This window comes from Cloeon dipterum, chromosome 2, assembly GCF_949628265.1.
Source record: "Cloeon dipterum chromosome 2, ieCloDipt1.1, whole genome shotgun sequence".
Classification (NCBI taxonomy): domain Eukaryota; kingdom Metazoa; phylum Arthropoda; class Insecta; order Ephemeroptera; family Baetidae; genus Cloeon; species Cloeon dipterum.
The window spans coordinates 17,117,793-17,145,028 of NC_088787.1; the positions used below are offsets into that span (position 1 = coordinate 17,117,793).

A 27,236-nucleotide genomic window follows, 5' to 3' on the forward strand; every position below is an offset into this window, starting at 1 on the left:
GTTTTCAACGCATAAATTAAAAGATCTAAAAAACAAAAAATATTGATGTTAGTTAAAAGCTGGGAAACAGTTTTAATGATAATCTATTGCCTTCACTTTCAAAGTAATTTCCGCAATTTCAAGTCGGCTTCACAACGAATTATGCTATGAATCTTTTGATTTGATAAATTTTTAACGTCTCGGAAGAGCTGTGGAAATCAATTACGACGGAGGTCTGGCAACCCTTGATTGCAATCACGCTCCAGCTGCACTTTTGCTTTTTCACTAAATCATTGTTCACTCGAAGGGGTGACGCTAAAAATAAAATACGCAATATTCTATTTTTTGCTGCAATAAGGATGCGTCTTTGTTCCTGCTGTTGAGAAAAGAATCGCTTGAATTATTGTCTGCTGATAGTGCGAGTTGGGCATGTTTTTTTGTTGAAATAAACATGACGACTTGGCGGTAAAGGTCAGCGAGATATTCTGCGCTAAGGAAGTGCATTTAAAGAAATCCAAGCGGAAATTGAAACCGTCCAGTTCTTCTCGTTTGTCTAGTTTGAATGGCACGAGAGTTCATAATTTCATTCCTATTGCGTATAGGCACAGTAGATTATGACCATTAATTCAAGGTGACTTGGCGTGCGCTCGAACGAATCGTTATTGTGAATGCAGTCTAGTGCTTTTAACGACGGTTATTTTCAAATTCAAATTAAATAAATCCTACTCGGCGCGAGAGTCTGGTTTTCAGTCACGCAAAGCAATTAAAAACTGTTCATCGCTAGAAGCAAAAAGCCAAACATTAAAGATTTCACAACAAAATATATTATTAAAGCGTTCATTATAACACAATGCACAAGATTAAAGTGCAGTCCATTGTCCAGTGCCAAGTGGAGAGTGGCCAAACGCGCAAATAATTGCATAATATGATAATTTTAATTTTTTCATTTCCTGCAATGTGATGAAGCGCGGCGCAATGGCCCCCAAGGCTCTGCGATAATTGTAGGAGCAGCCAGCTCTGAGGAGTGAACCTGCTGCGGAAGAAGAGGCGGACGAACAACTTTTGCTCCTGCTCCTTTCCTTTCAGCGCTTGAGCCGCAAAAGAGTCAGTAGTGTCCATACCTTTGGAGGTGTTGCTACTCCGGACGAGCTGGCAATTCCAGAATCCACCTTCTATTTCTAAAGTAAGCAATAATTAATATCATCGTATTTGAAGCAATACGGTAAATAATCGTTCTCTAGAGCAAAGATGCTTTTAAATTAAGTTTGTTGATTAGAAAAAAAGTAGCAAAATTCCACTTTCATGAATTTTGATGTTTTTATATTTGAATTTTGTCAAGCGTCGTTAAAAATGGAAATTTTTAATTAATGATGATGTGAATAATATTTAAAATTTTGTAAGCATTTTTAAAAAGTTTTTTAATAATATTAAAACTAGACTTCCATCAGCGTACATATGTGTTGTGATTTTGGAATTTGAAACCAAAAAAATAATTAAAATAAAGTCAAACCAAACAAACTTAATTAATAAAAATACAATTAATTAATTAATGATGAAATCTTTATTAAACAGCAAACAACAGACAAAGACATAAAATAGAAGGAAATCACAGCTCGTTTTCGCTTTAGAGGCTTTACACAGTGTCAAATTGTTCTTATAAACATTCAAGGTAATGGTAGAAGTTGATTTATTTATCACAGAATATGCACTCACAGTCCTCACTCTCGCAAGAGTGATAGGTCACTTTTTTACAAATCAAATAGTGAAACCCGTGACAAGCGTGTGTCGTGAAAATGTGTCGGTCTATTAATTAATTAATAATAAGGTTTTAAGTGTTATATTGCTGAATGTCGCGCTAAGACGTAGAAGCCAATAATAAACAGTAATTTTCTAAAAAAGAAAAAATGACCCAACCAAAAACTCCTTTCTAAATGTTATATCGAAACTTGTTTCTGAACGCACATTTGCTTGCCTTTGGTGCCGTTATAACCGCAAGTCTGCGAACTCTCTTTTCATTACGTACCAAAAAAGTTTTCTTTAATTTATATATTCCCCGTGTACGTTTCTGTTGTTAAGCTTTGACAACGACCTGCCTGGCAACTTTTCGCCACCAAGTATGACTCTTCAACACGCATCTCCTGAACAACTCGTTAGCATCCTGCAAGAGCTGAACGAGACCTCTGAAGAGAAGAGGAACGCTGCCTTGCAAAACATCAAAATATGGCTTGTCTCTCAACCCCACTTGCCAAACAAAATGGGTAAAAACTACTTTTCCTCTCATAGTTTGCCTTGAGTGTGTCATGCATTGCGAAATTATTCATTTATTTTCATTAAGTGTTTTTTCGTAATTATTATGTTTTGGTTCAAATAATAAACTCAGAGGTGATATCGCCTTCGCTTAATTGACCCACGTAGTGTTCTTAAAAAAGGGTTGTGGAGTTGAAGGATTTTTCGGCCAATCGATCATGGGAAAAATCATTACAGATAAAATCAATATAAAATTAAAACTATATAATAATATTGAAAAATAGACATTCTTTTAGCTTGGTGTAATTTTGGAGCAGTCTACTAAAGCATTTGAAAAAAATCCACTTTTTATAGACGAACGGATGATATTGTCCATCATAAGGGGCTGCAAACACGATCTTACAAGGACCAAGTCGAAGCTGGATATGTACTTCACAATGAGGGCAGACGCACCTGAACTCTTCAGCGAGCGAGACCCTCTCAACGAGGACGTGCAGGGCATGTTCAAAACAATGTGAGTAAACAAACTAGAATAAACAGGAAGGGAATAAGACAGTTGTTGTTGTGACGGCCAACTATTTATGTTAGCAACAGGTAATGAGATTCGAAATTATGTAATCCAACATAAGGTTAAAATCACCGTTCAAGCATTAGAGAAAGTAGGCAAGTATTCGTTTGAGGAAAAAATCTATCACGTGTAGTCAGCCGCAGCTGCACTGTATGGACGGTATCGTGGTGCGCGCGCGGAGTGAAAGCAATTTTGCTGAGATGTGGATGTTTAGTACACATAACATCAAATCGCTGTTTTGGTTCAAACGCTCACTCCGATTGTAAATCAAGTTTGTCGGCCTCCATTCCTTCGTAATTACAGCACAAGTAATCAGCTTGAATACCGAGAGCTTTATGAAAGGTTTAATAACCAACTAATTGCAAAATGCGATATTCTACAAGCGAGATTCAAAAGCGAGACTCAAACGAGTTGGCGTGCGTGTCACGGCATGAGAGAGAAGTGTCGAAATCATTTGTGGGAAAATGAAACCGATCTTTTGATGAGTCAATATTATAACAGGCTATTTCATTTTTGAAAACTAGATTTAGATCGAGATATATGCCAGACTTTAAATTTTGGTAGATCCAATTATTTAACTTTTAATGTAGATATGCCAATTGACTGCGAGTCAGGAAATTTTCAATAAATATTTTGGTCTTTTTTGACTGGTTGAAACCGACTTTTTAGGCCATTTATTAAGTTCCTCAGATCGATGAAGTTTGAATAATAAAACACAAAGATATTAGCTCCACAGCATCAATTGCGCCAGCCTTCATGCAAATAGGTATTTAAAGCACGATAATTCAAACTGTGTTTTCACGTTGTATAACATTAGAAAAAAACCCCGCAAAACATTCCTTTAAACGATTCAGATTCAGATCATTTTGAGCTTTAGAATTCATTTTGTGAAAACGTTTTCCAATGATGTTAAAGCTAGGTTGACGCGTACAGAGATAAATGTATACCTTGTGCACACCATGCCAGCGCGGAGAGTGACGCGAGCAATAATTTTTCTAATCTCCCACAGCTATTGTAGAGTGAGTGCTCCCTGGCCTCGAGGCTGCGCTACATTCGCCAACAAGCTTGCCCTGTAATAGCAAATAACAATTTCAATAAAAGCTCACAGGGTGCAGGGGGTACTGTTCGCAAATAAAAATAGGAAAAGTGGAAATCGACGTATGCCGTTTTAAAAGTCTTTTCGTTAGTTTCAACGTGCTTTTACTTTTCCAGCCCAGTTTCTCGTTAAATTTCAACTCCCCAAGCTTAATTATTATGCGATATTAGAGTATTTTGCATTCGCAAGCAGCAGCAACAGCAGCGAGAAAGCTCTTGTTTGATGTTTTCGCTCTCATAGAAGGTGTAATTAAACCCCACTTTGCATAAAATGTATATTCTTGTGTGCCGGCAGGGACGTGTTCCCCTTGGAAAATCTGACTCCAGCCGGATGCCGAGTGACTTTTCACAAGTTCCGCGACACCGACCCGGCATCCTTTACAGCGCGCGCGTGCTTCAAGTTCGTCTTTATGCTTGGTGACATCCGCATGATGGAGGAGCAGGCCATCTCCGGCGACGTCTACCTTTTCGACATGCAAGGCATGACCTTTGGGCACCTAACCAGACTTGCGATGCCCGTTCTTCGCAGAATGCTCACGTGCGCTCAGGTGAGTAATTGCCTCGTTCGTAGCATTAAGTGCATGTGACAGATTTATTTTTAAGCTAACTTTTTCATGGACAACTATTTTAAAAGCTTTATTTTGCACTATGCGCAAGACATCGTTAACTTGAGGCCGACACAGTTCAAAGCTTTTTAATCAGACTAATGCCGAGATCTAAATTAGGCACGATGTTATATGCGCATCATTGTTTGCAAGCACGGAATTGAAGCTGACGCAGCAGTTGAATAACACACTCTCGGTCGGCGCTTTGCCCACACATGCTATTTTTTATATATAGAACAGAGTAATTTTACCAGTTGGGAAAGCCCTTATAGTGTTCGAAGCCACAAACAGATGGCGCCACCTTATACTTTCGATTTTAAAATACGATTTGAAATCCGCTGCGATTTCAGACTCAATCCTGCTATGAAGATACTGTGAATATTTTTCACTTAATATGTTTTCTTTCGACGTGCTGAAAACCAAAATCGGTAAGGCCACAATCGCCTTAGAATGGTGAACAACTATTTTTTTAAATAAAAAAATATTTTCCAACGTTTCTACCGAGAATGGCTGGACTGATTTTTGTTTCCGGCACTTCTAGAAGCAGAATGCTTAGCAGCAAGATTGAGTCTAAAATCGCAGCTTAAGTACATGGTAAAGTATATGTTGGCGCCATCTCATGGCGGCTTCGAACACTAAGGGCTACCCAACTGGTGAATTTGCTTTTTCTGTATTTTCCGCGAATGTATTTTCCATTGACTAAAACTAAGAAATTGTCAAAATTGAAACAAACTAAAATAATTGCTTAGTAAAAACTAAATAAAATATTCGTGAAGTTCAACTAACAATGATCTCTGTTAGAAGTCTGCAAAGCTATGCTACCTTTTTTGGCTTATCCCCATAAATATTGTACTGTTGCAATGTTTAATTTATAATGTGATTTGAAACTTGATAAGAAAGAAATTAAATGATTTCAAGAATCTTCCTACTCCTAAAATTTATTAGGTGCTATATCCGATTCCCACTTCAAAATATACCATCTTGTGGTCGAGTCGGAGGACATCGCAAATGTTCCATAAATAAATTGCCATAGCTGTTCATGACTCATAAAACTTTGTCTTTCCCCTTCCCGCAGGGACGCATAAGGGCGTCGCCGGCGGAGCAATTTGCGGAAAAGTGCATGGTCTGCTCGTTTGCGATCCGAATAAAACAAATCCGCGGCAAATCCTACTCGCGCGCGCCTTTAATACTGCCGCTCCCATAAGAGACGCCTTTCGTTCGGTTTCAGGACGCTTATCCGCAACGCTTGAAGCAGATCCATCTTTTCAACGTGCCCAACTACATCGACAAGCTGCTGACGCTCTTCCGCTCGCTCATGAAGGAGAAAATGAGGAGCAGGGTGAGATTTATCCCTCTGCCCATCTATCAATTGTGTTTTCCACCACACGCACTCGCCACTCACAGCAGCCGATAATTCACTATACGTTCGACAAACTTTTATACTTTCGCTGATGTGGAATGAAACCGGCAGGAAAATATGTGATCAAGTAAAAAGACGTTGCGCACGTTTCAAATCAATTAGCAGCTGGCCAAAGTCTGAATTTATAATTGATTGAATACAGCTGCGCCTCGCAGAGCGTAAAAAATATTTTTACCTGTACGCAAAATTACCATATTTCCCTGTTGGTGGTGCGAATGTGAGTGTGGGCTCCTTTCAATGGAAATCGACCGGCTCAATGTTTCGTGACAAGTAAGTTCAAACCCTTGTGTGTGTGTTTAGTTCCAGGTCCATTCAGGCCACGAAACTTTGCACAAACATCTTCCACCCGAGTGCATTCCCAACGAATACGGCGGCTCAGCAGGCGAAGTTGATGTCTTGAAAGGTAAAACTTTTCCCCCTACGATGTTTTAATTATTTCAAGGCACATGCAGGTGTTTATTCAATTTTAAGATAGAATAAAAAATTTAAATAGGTCTCAATTAAGAAAAGATAATTCATGTGCCATTATAAAAATGACACGAAATTGCCTGTGCTGATTTGAATAATTGATGGGAGAACTGCCAATCGCATGAATAAACAAGAATATATAATATTTAATAACTAATAATTTATTGGCAATAACGCACTATTTTTAAATATTGAGAGGTCTTTTAAGAGTAATATTAGAAAGGCTATCGTTTCCCCCCAATTAATTCGTTTAGAAGATATTCTATATAGGCTGTAATGATTTTGAAGATGCACTCTCACATTGCTCCGCAGACTTTGATTTTTCAGCACCACAGCTCATTTTAGTTATCTAGTGGTTAGCCCCTTTAAAACAATCCATTTGAAAAAAAAACGAAAACCTATTCAAAATGCTCGTCTGGACTATAGATAATAAACGTATAATGGATGGGAGACACCATGGGCGGAACAGTGAAAATGTGTTTGCATAAAACGATGTCAGTGATGACAGTCAAAACGTGACATTTTTCTTTTCGGTGGAAACAAAGTGCACGCCAATTTTTCTTCCAAACGTCGAGATTATATTTCCTCCGCTGCAGCTTGTTGATTTAGCGCAGAAAAAACACTTCAACGCGAACCAAAAGCGAGCAGCGAGAAACTCCGCTCCATCTCCTTGAAATTTTACGATGAGAGATCAGCTCCCAGAGAAATTATTTCTGCTCGCCCCTTTTCGTGTTTGTTTGGAACCTGCTAGTTTTTTCTCCAACTCGCAGGCTTCTACAATTACGCGTCAGCTTTTACTGCTTTGCGTTCCACTCTGAATCACAAAAACACATAAAATTTTCCAGCTGCAGAGTTGTTTCGTAGTAAATTTTATACATATGGTTTCACAACACTTCATTACTTTCGAAAAAAACGGACAGCTGCCACTAATTTGTCAAAGCAAGTTTGCAATTTAGTATTATAGGTAGCGCTGAAAATTCATGTTTTAAGTTGAATGCTTTCATTTTGCCACTGGCTGGTAACTTTATTCATTTACAAGGGAGAATTTGCATTTTGCAAAATGATACTCATTCAGCCATTTCGCTTTGCATATTCCATCGTCTATTGTGAATTTTCACCAGCAAGAGAGTGTGCTGCGAGAAGCTATTTTCATTTTAACTGTTCTGCAAGCTGCCTCGTGACGCGCTCTTTCATATTATCCTCCGTCTACAGAGCACCCTGCCGGATGAATGCAGAATAGGCCGACTATAGTGATTGCCGCAGACTTATGTGCGCGCGTTAACAGCAGTTTAATATTTCACCATCGAGTCCTGCATTCCGTATATTTTATCCTTTAAAATGCAGGTCATTGCAGCGAGGATGGGGTTCACACAACCTGCTTCGCGATATTTAGGGCAAATTTTCACAGAGACTAATTAATCAAATCGCTCCACGCGAAAGAGCTCTTTTCACAAAGAGCTATGCTGTTAATTGATCACCCAGAGCAGTGAGTATGATGTGTGGGTTGATGATATTAACTAGCGTGCTGGCTTTTTTGCTCCGGTTCACTCACACACTCCTTGTCAGCGCGTTGTGATGAAAGAGGACGCCCAGCAAATACGTTATTAGCTGGGCAAAAAGGGAAGGACGCTGGTCGCAGTGCAATGTTTTGATAGTTACGTACCAGTTCAGGTCATAAATGGTTTTTATTGCAATAATGGTCAAATGTTCTAAAACTGTTTTTATTAATCTGCTGGGACACGAAGTGATAGCATGTATGAAGTGTTTATACCGCTGTAAATTCGCACATAACAAATATGATTTACGCTCTGTTTGCAGTGGTCATTCGAGCAGAAAATTCACGGGAAACATGTTCTGCTTATAATTAAAAAATATATATTAATAATGGCGCATACAGCTCTTAATGAGTGAAATCATATTTGAATCTAAATATTAAATCCATTTGTCAGATAATTTATGAATTATGTATTAACTGTCACAAAAGTGAGAGACCATTCAGAAAGCATTCAATCAGTATTAAAAAATTTGGATGGTTTCAAAGTTCAAGCTGATGTTCCTATTTCAAATTATCTCGTTTAAAGTAGAGCGTTACAGAACAACAATTAAGAACATTTTGCCTTGTTAACTATAGCAAATAGTTCGTCGAGTTTATTGTTTGTGAAATTTAGTCATAGTTGAGCTTTACTATGCACATTAATGAAATCAGGACCAATGTATTTTGCCAAATTTATCGAAAAAGTAAACGGTTTGTCAAGGAATCTTTGCTTGATTTCGATTACTCTCGTCGCGATCTATCCAATGGTGTGTGAATTATGAGACAAATTTTCCTTCTGGCGATATAAATCATGATTTCCAATAAGGAGACAGCGCTCGCCGCTTGATTAACGTGCAAACTTTTGAACCGATTTTCTCAAGAATTTAAATGGCAACCTGGGTAAATTTTACCCTTTTCCCCATCTTCTGAGCGATTTTAAAGTAAAGATAAAAATTAATTTTCAGTACTGATCCACTTGAATGCAAAATATGCTCTGCATATTGCAATGATGAATTTGAATGTTCAGCCCATTCAAATCATTCGATTTGAATCAACTAATTTGCGAGTTGATTTGTGTTGTTAAAATATGAGTACGTGTCAGAACTCTATTCCCTACACCAGTTATTGTTTAGCACGACATGAGCTTAATCGATTTTTGTTCCCACCTTCAAAGCAGACAGTACTTTTTGTCGTAAAGCGAAAAGAGCAAGATTGAAAAGCACGGCGGTTCAGCGAAAAGCTTTCGTCGAGTGACCCAATTTGCATGAGACACAAACTTTAAAAGGGCTTCTGCGCGACCGTACCCTGGGACCAAAGGGGGATGGACCACTCTTTTTTCCAATCTAAAGTAAAAAGACCGGTCGAACAATTCGCCTCTCGCAGCATCCCACGGGCCAGAAAAGAAGTGGAACTTTAGTGTGTGTGTGCAGGAGCCGTTGATTAAGGCGACGTTTTAGCAGGCGCGTCCCATCAAAGTTGTTTGCCTGCCGCTTTTCCTCGGCTTGACGATAAATAACCGCGACTCCTCGCCTCGCATAATAACAAGAAAGGCAGAAAAATAATTAAACCCTTCTACATTTGTTTCAGCGTCTTGGAAGGCGAAAATCGAGAGTTACCAGTCCTGGTTCCTGGAGCAGGAGCACGTGAAGGTGGTGGAGGGCAAGCGCCCCGGCAAGCAGAAGCATCTCCTCGAGCAGGATAATATTTACGGCTGGGAGGGCTCTTTTAGGAAGTTGGCCATTGATTAGCCTGCTCCAATGTACGTGTATGTGTGAGTGTTGAGTGCGTGCGTGCGTGTCTATTTTTCTGGCCTAGTGTTGAGTTTTGCCCGAGGCTCTTCAGCCGAGATTGCGCGGCCGTTTCTAAACGTGACGCAATTTGGACGAGCCGCACGTCCAAATTGATTTGAGGAAGTCCATCCATCGTCCGGTTCTTTGTGTACGTGCACTAGACGAGCAGGCATTGCACTACACATGAAGCCAGAGACGTTTATTGGACTTAAAGCAGAAGTACGCAAATAGAAGGAAGATGTTTCCGCACATGCTGCATTGTTTGCGCAGCTTCAATCTCAATTATTTTTCCGATATGCGAGGCCCGCGGTTCGCCGATACCCGCATGACGAAAACGGTTATTGATATAACCCGCTAAATATCTCGCCTTTCATTTGCGTGCCAAAACAGATACCTCAAGGGTACCAAAAATGGGGTTAATTGCAGCTTCCTCCCTCTCTGTCTTATTTTGTGTTTGTCAAATAATGTGATCTTTGTAATAAAAGCGTTTGTTTTCTACTCTAATTTCTCTTTGTGGTTTCAATAACCCTCTCTGATAGGTACTAATAGTAAATCTATAAGCAAGAAGCTTTTAAAAAGAATACAATCAGTATTCCTCATTTGTTAGAGGTGAGATTTTTCAAACTCACGAAATTTATGTTACGAAAAAAATACAATAGCAAATTTGATTTTGTTTTTCCTTAGCTTTTCCTATCCTTATATGGAATCACCAAGGCCAGATTCGCGAGACGCGAAGGTTTGGCGTCGTCTTGGGTGCAGCACTTTAAAACAAGCTAATTAAAATGTAGTAAAAAAGAGAATTTTCAACAAAATTATGATACACATTGCATAAAATAAATTAATTATGCTGATTGGATCAATTAAACACACTCGTGAAAGTCGTATAGAAAGAAAAAGAGAGCTCAAAGATGCCTACATTTCGATGCTATCTTGGATCTGACCAACAGGAACCAACTCCAACGCGCATCTGACCCCGTTGCATGGAACCATTAAATGAGCTCAACTCATTGTCAAACAATTTCAAGCCATTTGAACACATTCAGATCGATTTCAATAGTGGCTAAATCAGTCCATGAAAACCCCACACACACATTAAGTGAAAATGATAAATATTTTGCTCAACTCAAAATGTAGAAAGTTTTGCTCGAAAAACATGCTTAGATCCCTTTCCAAACCAAAATAGATTTTTCACTAATGAATGAATAAATTGAATCCATAGCGAGCAAAATTTTAATTAATTTTTAATTTAAGTTTTCGAAGAAAACATTAAGCCTCCACACGTTTTTTTCAATTAACTCAGCTCTTTTAAATTTGGCACACAAAACTCTGACCTTTTTCAATTGAGAATATTTTCCTCATTTCAAACCTATTATTTTTGCAGTGAGATTAAATTCTAGCATCTTTTATCAGGTAAGTTTAGAAATTGCTTTGAGACCTCGCAAGAGCGTGAAATTTGTTACTAATTGGACACCCAAGTGTCGACAATATAGAGAATCGTTTCCGAGCGCCTAAATTAAATCCAGCAGGTTGTCCTATTTCACCGGGATATGTACACGGCTTGGGCGCGTGAGCCTCTCTTCCATTTATTATTCGCCAGGCGAAATAAATGAACGGCTGGCCGGGGGTGTTTGTTGGTACGTAAGTATGTATACGTGCGAGTGGGCTGAGAGGGTTGGGAGTCGGACGGACGGATGGATGCGAGGCAGCGGCGGCGGCGACCAAGCGAAGGAGGCAACGCATGCGCCCCCGGAGAGAACCGTGTGTAGGCCACCGGGCTAGCACTGGCAGCACCCCGATACTCGGTCGCTCGACTGCTCCGCTCGGTTCGCTCAGTGCGAAGCGCATCACGTGTGTATCGTTTGCTCCGTGATTGCCCATGTTGTGCGTGTTCAGCTGCTTGGATTCCATTCACGCCGTGTGACCCAGGTACCAACATGTGACCGCCTACACCACCGGTGCATTGCTACTTGCATCTAATCGTGAGTCACGCATTCTCTTTTCGCGCACTTTGAGTAATTTACTTAACGTTTTTACATGACATTTGTTCGTTTTACTTTGATTTGCCCTTCTAGTGTGATGTGTGATCAATAATTGATCCCTAATAGAGTTTCGGATAAGCTGATTACAATTATATACAATTATTAAGCGTGTTACATTTATGGAGTACATATTACCACTAATCTAAAGTATGGTAAGCTTATTACAACCCTCGGAAAATTATCTGTATCAATTTCTTCAATAAGTTGCGGTGAAAGTAAATTAAAATCAAATTATATATTTTGCTAAGTTCTTTGAACGATTTAAATTAAACGTTTGAAACCACAAAAAGATATGGAGTAAATTTATCGCTCGTGATTTTTAATTAATTTAGCTATTTTATCATCCAATCAAGATAATCTCGTCATTCATGAAATGTTAAAAATATAGATAATCAAAATTTATAAAAAAATACTAAATGAATTATGGTTTTAATTTCTCTTAAATAAGATTAGTTGTTGTTTTGCTCCCCAGAAGTAAATCTGAATAGCTATAACTCAAAAGAACAATTTAAATTATGGTGCCCACCACAGGGTGGCGCTCTCCTCCGTTGGTTACCTGAATATATAAGTTGCAACCTGAGATAGTTATTCTAAGCTAGACATTTGATGTGTTGGTCCCTCGGCCGTTCACCAAGGCGTTCGTTAATCTTTAAGCTAACAGCTTCCTTGTAAGTGATTTCTCTATGACCAAATACTCTTGAGTGTTGTGATATTACTTATTAACTGCATACAAATTTCAGTACGAACCCTTGTGAATCGAATTAAGTGAACGATCCATTATTTGTATTGCCTTAACCGACATAACCCTTTTTAGGGGTAAACACATATTAATATTTATCGTGATGTATCATATTAATTATTTTACTATTTATCACTGTACTCTTTAATTTATTATTTTAAACATTGACTATTAACCATTTATGCTATTTTAACGTGTAAATTCTTGAAATTTTACATCTATATGTATTTATTGAATTTATGATGCTTCAGTCCAAATACTGACATTACATGAATTTGTGGGATTTGAATTATCTTTGTTACTTATTTCCATAAAATCAAACAGTCACGAAAGGCAGTTATAATAATTGGCATTTCCCATACGAATACGCATGAAAGCTAAAATATTAGGCAACACAGCGGATCATTAAACAAATATAAAATGTAGCAGTGGTTTCTTGGGAATTGAAAGGAGCTTTAGTGTAAGGGAAACCGATCCAATTGGAAGAGACAAAAAATGTCCGCAAACTGATCTGCCTCCGGAGTATTAGTCTGGAAGACGCACCGAATAAAGGATGTCGTTTTCCGGCCATTTTATCAATATTATACCAATTTGAAATACGACCTTGCTACAGATTTCTTTCATAATTTATATCCCTCAGAGGCAAGGGAAACAAATATTGTTGAAACAGCAGAGCAAACAGTAGGTAACTTTAGCGCAGAAATCGATTTCAAACGCAAATTTCCACTCTCATTATTCAAGATTTAATATCGCGCTCGGGATTCATCGCTTTGGTAGCGTGGAATTCGAAATTCATATTGGTGCGTGGTCGTCGCCTCGGTTGGCCCGATCCCGTTCGTAATATATGCATTTATTTCCCAGCGCTAACAGTTAGCAGCTTTTTGTAACACAGTGACACGAGAGTGCTAGTGCGGTATTTTTATTATTATTCCAAACGAGTGTCTGGCGCGGGTTGGTGCGCTGGGCAAAGAAGACTGTCAAAAAGGGCCCCGAAGCATTGACGTAACGGGGAAGTTCGCAACCCCTAACCGTATTTATTCACGCCGAGAACAAAACAAGCTCTCCAGCAGCTCGCGTTTCACCACGCACTCTTTTTCTTTCAACTTTCCGCGTTTTATTTGTTGTTGCCGAATTATGGTCAGCAGGCGTTTTTGTGTGTGCGCACGCCAGCCGACTGGGCTGATGCTTTACGGCCGATATTTCAGGTTAATAGCGCTCGTTCGCTCACACGTGCATTTCCATCGTACAAGCGGGTCCTCTAAACGTTTTGTTGGTGGTGCTAAATTATTGCGGTCGTAAACAAACTTCTCGAACTGCGTCCGCTTTTTATTTAGCGTCCGCCAAAATAAATACGTTCGTAACGTTTGCGTGTGTGGTTTTGTTCTGCTCGTCGGAGTATTTCCAACGAAGCTAAATAAGAACCTCCAGATGAGGACTTGACATCGGCTGCTGTGCGGTCGGGCAAATGCGTGATAAACAGATTTCCTTCGTGGTACAATACGATGTGCAATCGCATGGATTGATACGGGCAAGGCATCGCTCATAAAAAAATACAATAACAAAAACATTGGCTAAAATAGACGATCTTTTTTACTTCATCTGATAGAGATAAAGTGATCAAAAAGATTATTATAGGAAGATCATGTTCACGCGAGTAATAGTTACTAAAAAGTTTACGTTTGCATTTGCCAAATGTTCCAAATAAACATCCTTAGACATTTGATTGTGCGAAGTAAGATCGAGGGAGATGTGCGTAGATGAAAATTCAATGAAGAAGAGATATAGTGCCTCTGGTTTATTAGCTCTGAACGATGATAAATAAAGTAGACATGATGTTCAACGCACTGTTCATTACTTTCAACTTTATCCCAAGAAAAATTAATCGTTGACTAAAATTCAAAATTGCTAGATGAATATCGACTCAAAAAGAATAAATTTGGCACATTTGAACAAAATACCAACCTATATTACTTTTTTGTTTCCATTAGTTTATTTAGCTCTAAAGTATCAACCGCAAAAAGAAGGTGAAGAAGACTGGTCTAATAAAATATCAGTATTTTAGTTATTAACACACCATCTTTTAGATATAAAAAATATATGTTTCAGTAGGTTTTTAGGGGTAGGAGGTGAAAAATCTCTCGGAGTCTTGAACAAATCTTCTTCTTTTAATCAGTCGATTGTGACTAATAGAACATAATTTATATTCGAATTTAGAATAATATTCTTGCCAACAGTTATCAATTTTAAACATTGATAAATTTAACATTTTAAGAGAATTGACTGAAGAACAACTTGAAATAAGAACAGAATTTACCCGATCAAGCCGGGTCCTTAACATTTAAACGCTCGGAACACTTGGGAATGCGACTTGACTGCTCGCGGTTCCGGTGAAATCTCACAATGATTAAAAATTATCTTTCTGTTGCAACGAATTTTCTAACAAATAGCACCTAACAATAATTACAAACAATACCCTGAACCAAAAAAATGAAAAAGGAGTAGGAGCTCGGCTCCGCATCCGCTATATAGGTTTGTTAGTAGAGAATTTCCTCTCTCATGTTCAAGACAGATATAAGCTTAGCCACTTTCAGGCGGATTTGCTTCCAAATGCATCTCATATAGTAGCAGGAAGGCTTTGCAATGTTTGAACAAGTTCATCAATCCAAGATTGGACCAGTTAAAGACTTGTTTGAAGCTTTTTCATAACGTGCTCCTTTTCGTGTCAAACTGAGCAGGTTTCGTTGCAGCAATCAGATTCTAGTTATTCGATATAATTTCAATTCAAAGTGAGGTAAAATCAGGGGTAAAAGGATTAAATTACCCGAAATAGCTTTTTGGTTGATGTTTTCAATCTCAATTGCGGCCTGGATTGAGGAGGATAATGTGACGAGCTGAAGCACAAGAGAAATCGATAACAGCTGTGTGTTACCATCAGGCCACTACCACGAGTCGTGTCGTCAAAATGAAATAATCGAGCCCAATGGAGCACGGTGGTCATTATAGCTTCCCGTTGTCGATTAAGAAGTAATTACTATCACCTGTTAGAATTTGTATTCGCCACGTCGCTGTCAGAGAGAGGCTGCCGCACCTGCCGGTTATTCTTTTGTTTGCGCTGCTGGGATTAATTAAAATGCTAGCCGCCACCACTTTTAACGACACATTAGTCGCAAATGTCGGCGCAAAATTGCAATTTGATTGGCACACTTGAATTAATGAAGCAATTACGTCGGCGTAATGATTACCTTCCATTTTGAGAATTCAGAGAACTGGAGTTGATGAATGTCGGAATGTAAAATGCACCCTTCGTTCTAGCAAATAAGTTCTTTGAAGTTATGATTGGAGGTAATTCAAACTCGATGCCCTACAAAGCTTTGTGTCCTCGGCTATTTGCTGCGTCCGAGGGACAGCATGGAATGTAGCCGCTCTTCCAGCTTGTTTGAAGTTTCAACCAACTTAGCAGCAAAATTTTCCTTTCGAGTGGAACTGCTCTTTTGTGACAAATCGCACCCTAGGCACGCGCATAAAGCAATAACTTCCCTCTCTCTGATAACCCCTTTCCTTTCTTGTTTTCGATATTTATCACGTTGCAGAATTGATAGAAAAATATGATGCTGCTGGGAAAGTCGAGAATATGAAAAGCACGAGTTGAAAAGAGCTCACAGCATACTTTTCCCATTAGGTGACAGCGCCTACGCGCTCTTCCGATTTCCCTCTAGCTGCACCTCACCTCGTGATCAACCCCTGAATATGGGAGAAGACGCGAAATTATTATGTTGCGCGTCGTCGCTTGCTTTTGAAGACCAGCTTCGATGTATTTACGCCGGCGAAACGGAAATTTGTGTCGAAAGTCAACGGTGGAGATGCACATTTTTCATTTCACGCAACAGAGAGTACGCAAATCCAATTATTTCGTCGACGAAAATTCTTCCTGCTGACTTTTGCGGCTGGCGAGAAGATCTGCTTTGTGAGAATGAAATGCCATAAATCTCTAAGGATTTCTTGAGCACAAAGCGATATTTATATGTTCTTTTTTGTTGCATTTTTACACTTTTGGGTAGGAGGAAGACACACTTTACAGCAATATAGCCACCCACCAACAGAAAGAGGATGTCGGAGGAAACACTTTGAAGCTCTTTTATTTATCAATTTTATTGGTATATTTCCTGATTTAAATTTCGTTACAGAGTAAAATTAATTGCGTTCCTTATGGCAATTTTTGTGGGGCTCTCACTCAGTTTAAAATAAAAATACATCTCTTTAGTAAATTTTTTAGGATAAAATCAATAGAGAAAATATTTTCAGTCTATTGGATTCTTTCAATCCACTAAAGTTAATACATGTGAAATTTTACTATACGCTCTTGATACAGTTCATTTGACGAATCACAATTTCAAAGAATATTCTCAGCTGCTTTTAAGAGTGAAATTATTTTCCAACTCAGCTCTCGCATTTGTCATCAATTTTAGGTTAGAGTAATTAGTTTCTACCTTGCATCCCTCTGATAGCATGCCTGAAACTGAAAATGCTCTCCCAGGAGGAACAGCTTTTTGTTATTAAGTACCAGGTGAACTGGGAAAGAGCGTGTTCGCCATTTCTCTCAAAACCTTCGAAATGAGAAGTCTCGAAGTGCAAAAAGCGTTAATCAAAGACTCGAGATCTCTGCTACTTAAAATGCAAAAGAGGGCTGACGGATATTACCCAATCGATCGATTTGCACTACTTGAAGCCGCATCAGCATCAGGCACCTTGGATGGATGCACACTGTGCTTAAAATGCTTTCAATCTCTCAAGCAGGCCGCAGCCCTCGTCGTAAAATCACCGTTTGGTTGGCAGACTTTTACGATGCGTCTGCCCTTTCATCTCTTTTAGCAGTAGGCCCGTGAGGTGTTGCTCACCGAAAAATAGATTTATGGCTCTTTGTTCGCAAAATTTGGCGGGGGGGGGGAGCAACTCGTGCCGCGCAGATAAAGTTGCTGATGATGGAGAGATGCGCGATCGTCGCGCAGCTCCAGAGCAAAAGAAGTTTCCTCGTTTTTACCCGGGATTGACAAGTCCTCATTGTGCTTTTCGACTGTGACGCTAGAATAAGAGAGAGTTCTCTTGCTGCTTTTTGTGCTGCTTGGTGGTGCGCGAACCTGAAACAAAGCGGCACATTCGCAGACCAAGTTGAGCTGACTTTATTTACACTTCATTCCAACTGCTTCTTCGCACTCTGCTCACAGATAAAAGAGTGTGCTTCAGCGTCGGGACAAATAGTGAGCAAGGCTGTAAACAAATATCACATTGGTTTTACTCAGTTGGGCTTAGTTGGCGTAAAGGCAATCGCAAACTCGAATGAGAAATAAAACGATGATTGTAAATAAATCAATTTATTAATTACGCGCACGTAATTTCACAGCGTAGGCGTCAAGCAGGTTGCATATTCAAAGTTTCTAAGGCGATGGAACATTGTCAACGCTTAGTTGGATACCATGAAGAAGTTAAGTGCTAAAAATAAAGCCAATAATCGTATTAATAAAATTTTCCAATAAATTAGCTTACAAATTGATTATACTAATTCTGACTCCAATATCAATTTTGCCTATTTTAATTATCAATTGGCTCTTGCCAATTATCTTCAAGACGTTTTACTATACATATAGATACATAGGCCAACAAATCAGGCAAAATGTGGCTCAAAATGAGAATGTTGCAAAGAAAATAATGTCTCACGTTTCCAAATTGAACAGCTCGCTGTTTCAGCCCCGCAGGCCATATCAACAGAACTTGACACTAAAAATCCTACAATAGTTTAAGCTCCATAAATTTATAATCAACTTAAAAATACATCATTTTGAGCATTTCATTTGACAGTTGAGCAAATCTATTAGGCATAGTATTAAGCTCCAAACGTTACAAGCGGTGTTTTTTTCTCCCAACAAGTGCAATAATCTTTAATGAATGAAAGAATGAATCAATAATTTATAAAACACGATAGTGTACAACAATAAAGCGTTCACAATTGGCGGCTTCACGAAAAGTTACAGTATTATTTATCACAGTTCAATAGTAAAATGCAATAGGCATATGTACAACAGTTTATACAAATAATACATCCGTTAGTCACAGTTGTCTGATGCTGCTTGTTTTTGCAAATTGAAAAGTAGAAGCCGTGGCAGGCGTGTCGAGTGAACACATGTCTGTTTGTGAAAACAAACACGTGCTGAGGGATGATTTTGAAAAAAAGAGAGTTTAATTTAGAATTGGCATTAATCTTTAACAAAATGTAATTTAGAGCTTAATGAGTTATGTGCTGTTCAAATGTTGTTGGTAGCCTGGCAAACAAATTCATTTAGCCGGCTTGTTGACGTTTCGCGGGTAAATTATTCACCGCGTGCTTCGAGCCGCGATTAAGGCAAACAGTCAGGCACCGAATATTAAGTTACATGCAGAGCCGCTCCAAATAAGCTGCCGTTCCGGTGGCCAGTTCATTTAGTGGCGCCAGATTTCAGCGGGTCCGGCCCGAAACTCAATACCTAAATGGATTACGCGTGCCAAGACCCGACGCTAAAAGCCACACGTCGAGAAAAAGCCTTTTCTCATTAGACGGCAAAGATTTGGAGTTCGTAGAATTTGTGTTTAGTGACAAATGAAACCAATGAGCAGTGAGGAGGGTGCGAATGCTTTTTGTTGTCGCTGGACCATCCTGCCCGCTTTTTTGTGGCGACCTAAAGGCGGTGAAGACGAGGGCCACTTTGTGCGGGCATAAGGCTCCCCCACGAGCACCCTCGAGAGCCATTTCTGACAGCATTAACTGGAAATAAAATCGCGCAGAAAGAGTAGTAAGTGTAATAGACGAAAATGTTTCTTAGATGAATGAATCGGCCGTTAAACGAGACTGTTGACTGTCTACTGCTGCTGTAAACATTTCTCATCATTGAAGTTGATTGCGTGATCTCGAAAAGAATTGATTATTTGTTACATGTTTTTGTATGCTGACAATTCATTGTGAGTCGAAATCCTTGAAAAATCCAAGCAAAATGCCTAATTTTCCTCTTTAATCCACGGGTTGGCTACATTCACGGCTTTCTCTTTTTGTTGCGGTGCTTCCACACGATTCAGCAGACAGAGCCAGTCTTCGGCGGTTGTGTGATTAAATTTCCAGCACTGTGAGCGTGTAGAGCTTTTCATTCTAATTTGTTGATGCATGGTAATAACCTGAGCGAACAACAGCACCCCAACAGCAAAATTGCTGAGCGTGCTTGTATCGCGAAATGCAGTGGGAAAGCTGGGAAATTTATGCGTGATGGCGAAACGAGAATGGAGCAGACTTGATGATGATGAGGAGGAGGAAGACTGGCAATTAAAATTGTTTTCTGCCAATTACGAACGGCAAAGTTATTTTTAGCGCGGCTCTTATAAACTTGTTAACGACTTTGATGCATGTTGCGTTTAGTGGTTCCCTTGGTTGACGAGCACGTCGTGTGAAACTTTGTGATATAGTGTACGCGTTTATGAGTTGCGAGAACGCTCCTTTCAATCAGACACAACGACTCTGATAATTGGGAAACAGGCTTCAGTTACTATTCTCAGCTGTTCTCCAGTTTCATCATGCAATAACAGCTTTTAATCTTTTGATGAATTTTTGTTCTAGCTAGCAACTCAATGTCAAATACAGATAAAAAGAAAAAATAAATAAGGCTCAGATGAATTTTATTATTTTTTGAGACTGACGATAACTTTAAAAAGCCAAAAGGTTCTTAATTTTGTTTGTCGTGTTCAGTGTAGGAAATTTAGGAAGATTTTTAGTTTCAAAATTTTTAGTCCTTATTTTTCTGTATTTGATCAATAAATGGCGTTGTAAGCCGTCAATATTGCTTATAGGAAGGTTGATTGTGAATCAAAATTATTTTCAGCAATATTGCACACACGGATTCGTATTATGCAACCTGCGCAACACTTGACCACTGCGTGGTGCATCTCAACTGACTGCCATTTTTAACTCTTGAATGGCGCATTCCTGCAACATTGCTTTATTTCGATTTGTCCGCTGCTGTATTGAAGTTGCATGCTCCCGATGTCAACTTGTGGGAAAACTTCAGGAATATAATGCCATACCTGCTCTTTTTCTTTGTGCTCACCATAAAAAGCTCTCAGTTGAATTGACAGTGAAACCCTTGTATAAAAACCCTGCTGCAGATTCATGTCGCTGGAAATAAATTGTCAGTGCGTCTACTCCGGGTATTCCACCGCTGAGAATAAATCCGACAAGCGTGCTGGCATTTTATACACTTCTCCAGCAATCCAGGTCTTTCATCTATTGTCATCCGCGTCGGTTTCGCAAGACCGCGGTGCCACAACTCCGTCATTATAAAAGCAGGTGAATATGACTTCGCGGCGCCTCTATCAATTGGGGCATCGCTAATTAACAAAGAAGTTTTACGGTTTACAAGTTCCGTGAAGATACACTGCAGGCTTTTGTCACCACTGAGAGAGGCACTATGAGGAGAGAGAGAGAGAGAGCCTCTCGTGCTTGTTAGTAATATTACCCGTAGAGCTTGCCAGCTGAGGGCGGCTTGTTACATTAAGAACGTGTCATCGCAAAGCCCCCGCCCGCAAGTCTTGTGCCAGACAAGACATTTGACTTGCATGCAATTAGCGAAAATTCTTCGCCACACCGACCGCCCGGCTGGGATGCTCTGTCGACGTTTATTAAAAATCGTATTTCACAGCCCACGTGTCACAGGACGTAAAAGTTTATTTTTCAAGCAGGCGATATATCCCTCAAGTGTTAAATTTAACTTTGAAGAACGATAGCTACTTATCACAATTACATGCGCATCTCATTTAGGTTAACTTGCAGCTTAATAAAGTCTTAATGTCTATGGGAGCTATATTTCTTGGTATTCTGTAATTCAAATATTTGACGATCTTTAAAAAACTCTCTCTATGAACATTTTCAGCCCTATTAACTTTTACAGGCCACACGGTTGCTCTAGAGGTAGAAAAAGCACGAATTTTCTTAAATTATCATATAAAATTAGTTTTTTTTTTTAAAAAAAAATAATAAAAACAGGCGAAAAGATGGCCTTATTGGGCCCAAGCTCCTCTGAGGCTACTCGGTCCCCATGTTATGCGCTCGGCGGTGTAATTGGGACCCAGTGAGCTCATACCTCACGGAATGTGTAGAGAAGAGGTGTGAGAAAAAATATGGATTCGTTTGGAGCGTAATAAATACGTCTTTATCTTTGAGGAAAATTTCCGACATTTAAATTCAACATGGGAGCTATTTTATTATTGAATTTATTTTCAATATCTGCCGAAACTTGCTGAAACGGTCATAACATAGAGAGAAAAGCAAAGAAATTCAAACGGCTGCAAAGCCAAGCGCCGTGTGAAGTAATTCAAGAAATTCAGAAAATATTGTCAAAATTCTTTTTTCTTCGTTTATACTGTATCAAAAATGCAAAAATAATGTTATGACAATTTATAACAAATTCCCCCACACGTTCGTTTGAAACTTTGCTCAGAGGAAGTTTACAAGTTATACTTTCCTTGCAAGCGAATTCCATCATTTTTCCTGCATGGTGCGAGAAGCAAAAAGGGATTGTGTTACTCTTACTACAATGTAACGGCTGCTATGTTCTTTATTACGTGATATCCTTGGAAGTTACAAAGCGGCCCAGCGGATTAGATGCAAGAATTACTTTTTCCAGCGGCGGATAAAAGATGCTAAAGGAGAAGAAAAGTAGCTCTGATGTGCCACCGCTGCTTCGTCTCGGACGAGTTCCCGACAGAATTCTTGAATAATGATTGCGTAAGCAGGGGAGAGATAAATCCGCTGGGATGCATTGTTGCTTGCTGAGCAAATCTCGTGACGACCGTGATTACAAGACCTAACTAGTCGGTCTTAGAAATGGCTTAATTAAATATAATGGCACAGACCTTAAGCCCGCAGGCCACCTTGGCGATATAAAGAGAAAAATTTCACCCTGCACCAAATCATGGTTAAATGAATACTTTCAAAATTTCAATATTAAATTTTCACTCTCGATATTTTCAGTTTTTTTATTTATTGGTAGGAAAATCTTGATAAATATCATCTACAGAACTTTTTAGAACGAATCAATTTTGAAAGCATTCAAGGCTTGAAAAAAATCAAAATTGAAATATGTATACTTATATAAAACCTGCTTGTCGGTGATGGAAAGGAGATGCAAAACGAATATAACAACCAAATACATGCTTTAAAGAACAAAGCAAAACTATATATTTTGCCCTTTTTAAATATATAAATCTGCTAAGTGCATACTCGCATAGTAAATAATTTATTTCAGCCAAATATAAATAAACTTTAGGCTAATTATTCAACTTTACTCGATTTTATAGCATTCAAGATAAAATGTAGAGTGCGGGCATTAAGGATTATGTAATAACAAATTTCACGCGCAAAAGCCTGCACCGGTGGAACCCGAGCCTACTTGTCTCGCCAAGGGCGCTTCCTCTGTGCACCTTGTTATAATTTTGTATTGTTACACGGCATCAGAGGCAGGCAGGAAACAAGCTCGCCAGCCCTTTGCATGCACCTTTACATCCATATCGCACGTGCCCAGCAACCCTTGTCACCGAAGCAGCAGCAAATGATAAACCACGGGGTATGCTAATCAGGCGTCGCAGTCTCGCATTCTTGTGTCGCTGGCGAATTCACAGGCTGGGTTTATTGAATGCCATCCTCCATTCCAATTTCGCGATACGTACGTGCAGAAAATTAATCTTCTTAACGGGTGGCAGATGGAGTTTTAATTGTGAGCTACTGGCGTCACGCCAGACACCCTTCATAATTCCATCTTTGAGCCCCGCATGGCTGACGAGTGTGCTGTTTTTTTCTTTCTCTAATATTAGCAGTTGGCTCGTGCGCGCATGAATGACTGCAGCGATTTTTAATCTCGACGTGACATTTCATCCTTTTATAACTGTTATATCGGGCTATGATTAATGCACGTTGGATTGTTTCTTCTTGGGTGAGGGAATTGTGATCACACTGGAAATGGGGTCACCAGATACTCATAAAGCCTATTTAGACCTGCCGTAATTAGTTTAATTTCACTGCTACTGTAAGTGGATATTTTAATAAATATTCATGGTTATTTACACTGTTTAGAGGTCTAAGTCGTGTAGTTCTGGGTGGTTTTTATCCAACTTCAGCCGAAGTTTGGCCTGGTGGTGGCTGATAATTTTTGCTCTTTGAGTTTTACTAGGTGTTTTACCTCGCTGAATCTTAGAATAATTGATATTCCTGCAACTTTTACATCCTCTTTAGATTATACTCAAAGGGCTATACTAGCATATCAATTCAAGTAATCTCCTGAAACCGATTATCGACGCACCAGACTTCACCACCTACCATACTAAAAACCAGCTTCACCAGGGCAAAGAAAGGCAAGTTTGAAATGTCTATTAACGTCGAATGCTTTATGAGTTTGGACGTATTGCCGCCGAGCGCGAAATAATGAAAAGGCCAGCAGCAGCTCATTTTTCCCACGGGCCTTAACGACTCGCGCGGCAGGCGACGTGACTTGGAAACCGAACAGCCGAGAAATTGATTCAAAGCCACTTCATCTCTCGAAATAACTCCATTTTCTATGTGGTGGGTGCGTGGGGGAGCGCGACTCACGTGAAGAGTTGCTCGTGGAGAGAAGCCGACGACTTTCGCACCGTGCGCGTGGAAAAGCGTTATTAGGTGTCGGAATAAATGCGTCGGGCTCATCGAGTGACAGTGATCAACCGTGCGCAGGAGCCAAATTTGCTGTGGCTGGGGTGGCCCGCTTCATTTTTTGGCAGCCGGTAATTGGGTTTTCGCCTGCTGCTTGTTTCGGCCTGGTAAATTTCTAGAGTCCCTCCGCGAAATTGGAACCGATAAATCTCACATCGGTCTTCTCCAATTCCAAATGTCGTGTCCACTGTCGTGTTTGCCATCGTTCCATGGAAACTCTTTAAAGGGCGATAGATATCTATTAGAACTTACACAACAGGAGGAAAGCGAGTCGGGCAATTGTTTGGCTTCGTAGCTTTCTGCGGTTGCGACAATTCGCACTGTTTAATTGCAACCGGCAAATTCGTTTAACAAAATCCCACACCAAAGCTTAGTTAGGCTTGCAGGACAACACTGATCTTGAGTTAGTACTTATTTGAGTTAAACGAAGTGCATGATTCGACACGAGGCAGAAAGGAAAGTTTAAGGCCATTAAATTAAATCTCAAAAGTCCCTAACCCTAACTATGGAAAGCCGCTGAAGCTTAACTTTGCATAACAACTTTTGAAGAATTAAAGAGCAACTGCTGACTTGTGCGCCACCGCCACTGCCAGTCGAGCGTATTATTTCCAGCGAAATAATTTCGACCGACCACTTGCTGGAATTTTTGAATGCCTGCAGAAGCTGAGAGAGAGCAGCGAGTATCGTGAAAAATTGTGCGCTGCTTCACGCTTGAGAAAGCCGTGCGCTCATTGACTAACTCGCATGTGATCGTGTCATTTGGATATCCAGCTGCCAACAGCAGCCTCGGGGGCGTAATATACATTTCAAATTATACATCAGCGGCAGCATTGCTTGCTGGTGAAAACGTGAACGACTGTGGGGCATATCTTCGAGGGAATATATAAGTGCCTTGTACATGTACTCGCCCTAGCACGAGCAGGGAAATAATAATGCCACACACAATGCAAAAATATTAACTGTGGTGAAATGCAAACTTTTCTTCAAATAACTCATCTCAAAGTATATACGTCAAAAGGTCAATTACAAAACGATCAGATTAAAAAAGATTTCATCACTGATGACATTCGCAGCAATGAGTGCAGTTGATTGTAACGACCAAAGTTTCGAAATATCCTGCGACTTAAATTGTCGTTTTTCAAGTACAGAAGCTGATGAGGTTTTCCTGACCCACTCATCCTGATTCAATTTTAACACATGATTTATGTCCACATTTTTACTATTAATTATAGTATGAACACCGTTTTCTTGCAGACTTTGGATAGCAGTACATATATTTTTCCATTTAAATAATTTTGTCATTAAGTGTAGCATTCATTTCACTCTTACCAAGCAGTACTAGAAATTACAGCGCCATTACGATTCATATTAAAATTAAAGACACGATAATTGCCTCTGAAAGCAATATTTACATTGTAGGATGAAGACTCGATTAGCCGTGAATCTGTAAAAACATGCAGGAGACGGGCCTAGATCATCTTTATGGATCACTGGGAACGAAACAGAAAGCGGCGGCGACCGGCGTAAGCGGACGGCATGCGAGGCAGGCAGGCGAAAAGCCTGATTACCCTTGAAGAGCACCAGTGCATAATTCATATGGTGGCGTATCTCAGTCAGAGAGAGCCAGAGTGAATAGCTCGAGCCAACGCTGCGAATAAATTGTGGAGAAAAATGAGCCGAAGGGTCGGCTGGCTGCCCCAGTGACGTCACGACCGCCGAAGACTTAAAGAGTCTCGCAACCTCATCTGGAGCCGCGAGATAAAACACGTGTCGGCAACAACCACCGTCAATCCTAGCCGTGTGAAATTCGATCCCATTTTAGGCAGTTGTGATTTAAGCAGTGAAAAATCATTACCCTCTGAGCTACGCAGGGAAAGAGGTCAAGCAACTTTACGGTTTTCGCGGCGTGTTAAACCAAGGAACGGCGACTGGTAGGCTGCGGATAAGCGGAATTCCAATCGATTTGTTTCGCGGCCCTCCACTCCTCTGCCGCTCGATCAAAGACCACTCGAGCCTTTAGCTGTATGGAAATTGTGAATTGCCTGATAAGTGCTCCACTGAGTGATGAGAGATGGGAATTGAGCCTTCGAGCGTGGCTTAAATTACAAATTACAAGCGCCAGCAACTTCCTCCACGCAAAAGTGCAAGGTTGTAGATTGGGTTTAAATTTATTAACAGGGCTAATCATTGTTTATTATATACTTTATACCCTTCTTTATGGTCGAAATATAGATTTTTAAGTTAAAGTTTAAAGTACTCATACTTGATAAATTCGAAAAAGGAAACTTTCATAAAATATCAATCAAGCGACCCACTCTTCTTTTCTCACTGTCTCCCTGCAGTTTAAAGTATAATTAATTGTATTTTGTTTTTTTATATATAGTTTTATCGATCTTCAATATCGATCATTTAGCAATAAGTGGGCTTTCTGCGCCAAATCGTTTGCTTTGTTCACCACCGTGACTTCCCATTGCGAATTGCACAAGCCCGATTTGTCAAACAAGCGGCTGCTTGACTTCATCACGCCAAAAGCAGAGAAATTATTTGCAAAGGAAGACCACTCGAGTCTATCCCCATTGACAGCAGCAGCTGCTCTCTGTGTACTGATATTGTCGCACCGTGGCATCTCCGATCCTTTGTCTGCCGCTCCTTTTGCTGACAGAGGAAATTTAAAAAAGGTCTCCTCAGCCGGATTGTCTCGCCCGTCGCTCGCCTCTGTGTGTTCTTCGTGTGGGAGCCGGCGAAAACAAGGCCCTAAAAATAATTGGGAGTGTGACTGAAAAGGCGGAAAAGGACGACTTTCCCTGCTGGAATTGAAGGATTTCGCTCCCCTTTTTGCCGGAACTGATTTTTAATTAAAACACAAAACATTGGCCAGGTTTTTTGGTAGCTTGGATTATTATAAGTCGCAGCTAGGTGGTTCTCAAAATTTGTATTATTGCTGTGCAGGTGTGGATTGTAAGGGTTGGCAGCATAAGGCTTCCCTGCTTTGACGCTGGC

At 39.8% G+C, this 27,236-nt stretch overlaps 2 protein-coding genes across 11 annotated transcripts in view; both read left to right on the forward strand.

Annotated features, from left to right (window-relative positions):
* Positions 1 to 1,015: 1,015 nt before the first annotated feature.
* On the forward strand, positions 1,016 to 10,210 carry LOC135936257 (alpha-tocopherol transfer protein-like). Of its 2 annotated transcripts, XM_065479014.1 has the most exons (7): positions 1,016 to 1,162; positions 2,056 to 2,237; positions 2,581 to 2,740; positions 4,185 to 4,437; positions 5,723 to 5,833; positions 6,215 to 6,317; positions 9,504 to 10,210. In XM_065479014.1, exons 2-7 carry the CDS (start codon positions 2,096 to 2,098, stop codon positions 9,662 to 9,664), a joined length of 930 nt encoding a protein of 309 aa, XP_065335086.1. In that variant the 5' UTR covers positions 1,016 to 1,162; positions 2,056 to 2,095; the 3' UTR covers positions 9,665 to 10,210. The 2 variants fall into 2 exon arrangements, with proteins under 2 accessions (XP_065335086.1, XP_065335085.1); XM_065479013.1 differs by lacking the exon at positions 1,016 to 1,162 and having other exon boundaries at positions 1,925 to 2,237.
* A 1,282-nt stretch (positions 10,211 to 11,492) lies between these two features.
* The window catches only part of LOC135935136 (uncharacterized), a 101,075-nt gene continuing 85,331 nt past the window's right edge, over positions 11,493 to 27,236 (forward strand). For all 9 annotated transcript variants that reach the window (XM_065477224.1, XM_065477230.1, XM_065477231.1 and 6 more), the window contains exon 1: positions 11,493 to 11,685. The gene's annotated coding sequence lies outside the window, so the exon portion shown is untranslated. The remainder of the gene's footprint in view (positions 11,686 to 27,236) is intronic.

Excerpts from the sequence above, each read along its gene's own strand:
- LOC135936257 (XM_065479014.1), top strand. The coding sequence starts at position 2,096 with ATGACTCTTCAACACGCATCTCCTGAACAACTCGTTAGCATCCTGCAA. Across the intron at positions 2,741-4,184 it reads CAGGGCATGTTCAAAACAAT|GGACGTGTTCCCCTTGGAAA; the intron begins GTGAGTAAACAA and ends GTGTGCCGGCAG. Across the intron at positions 6,318-9,503 it reads CGAAGTTGATGTCTTGAAAG|CGTCTTGGAAGGCGAAAATC; the intron begins GTAAAACTTTTC and ends CATTTGTTTCAG.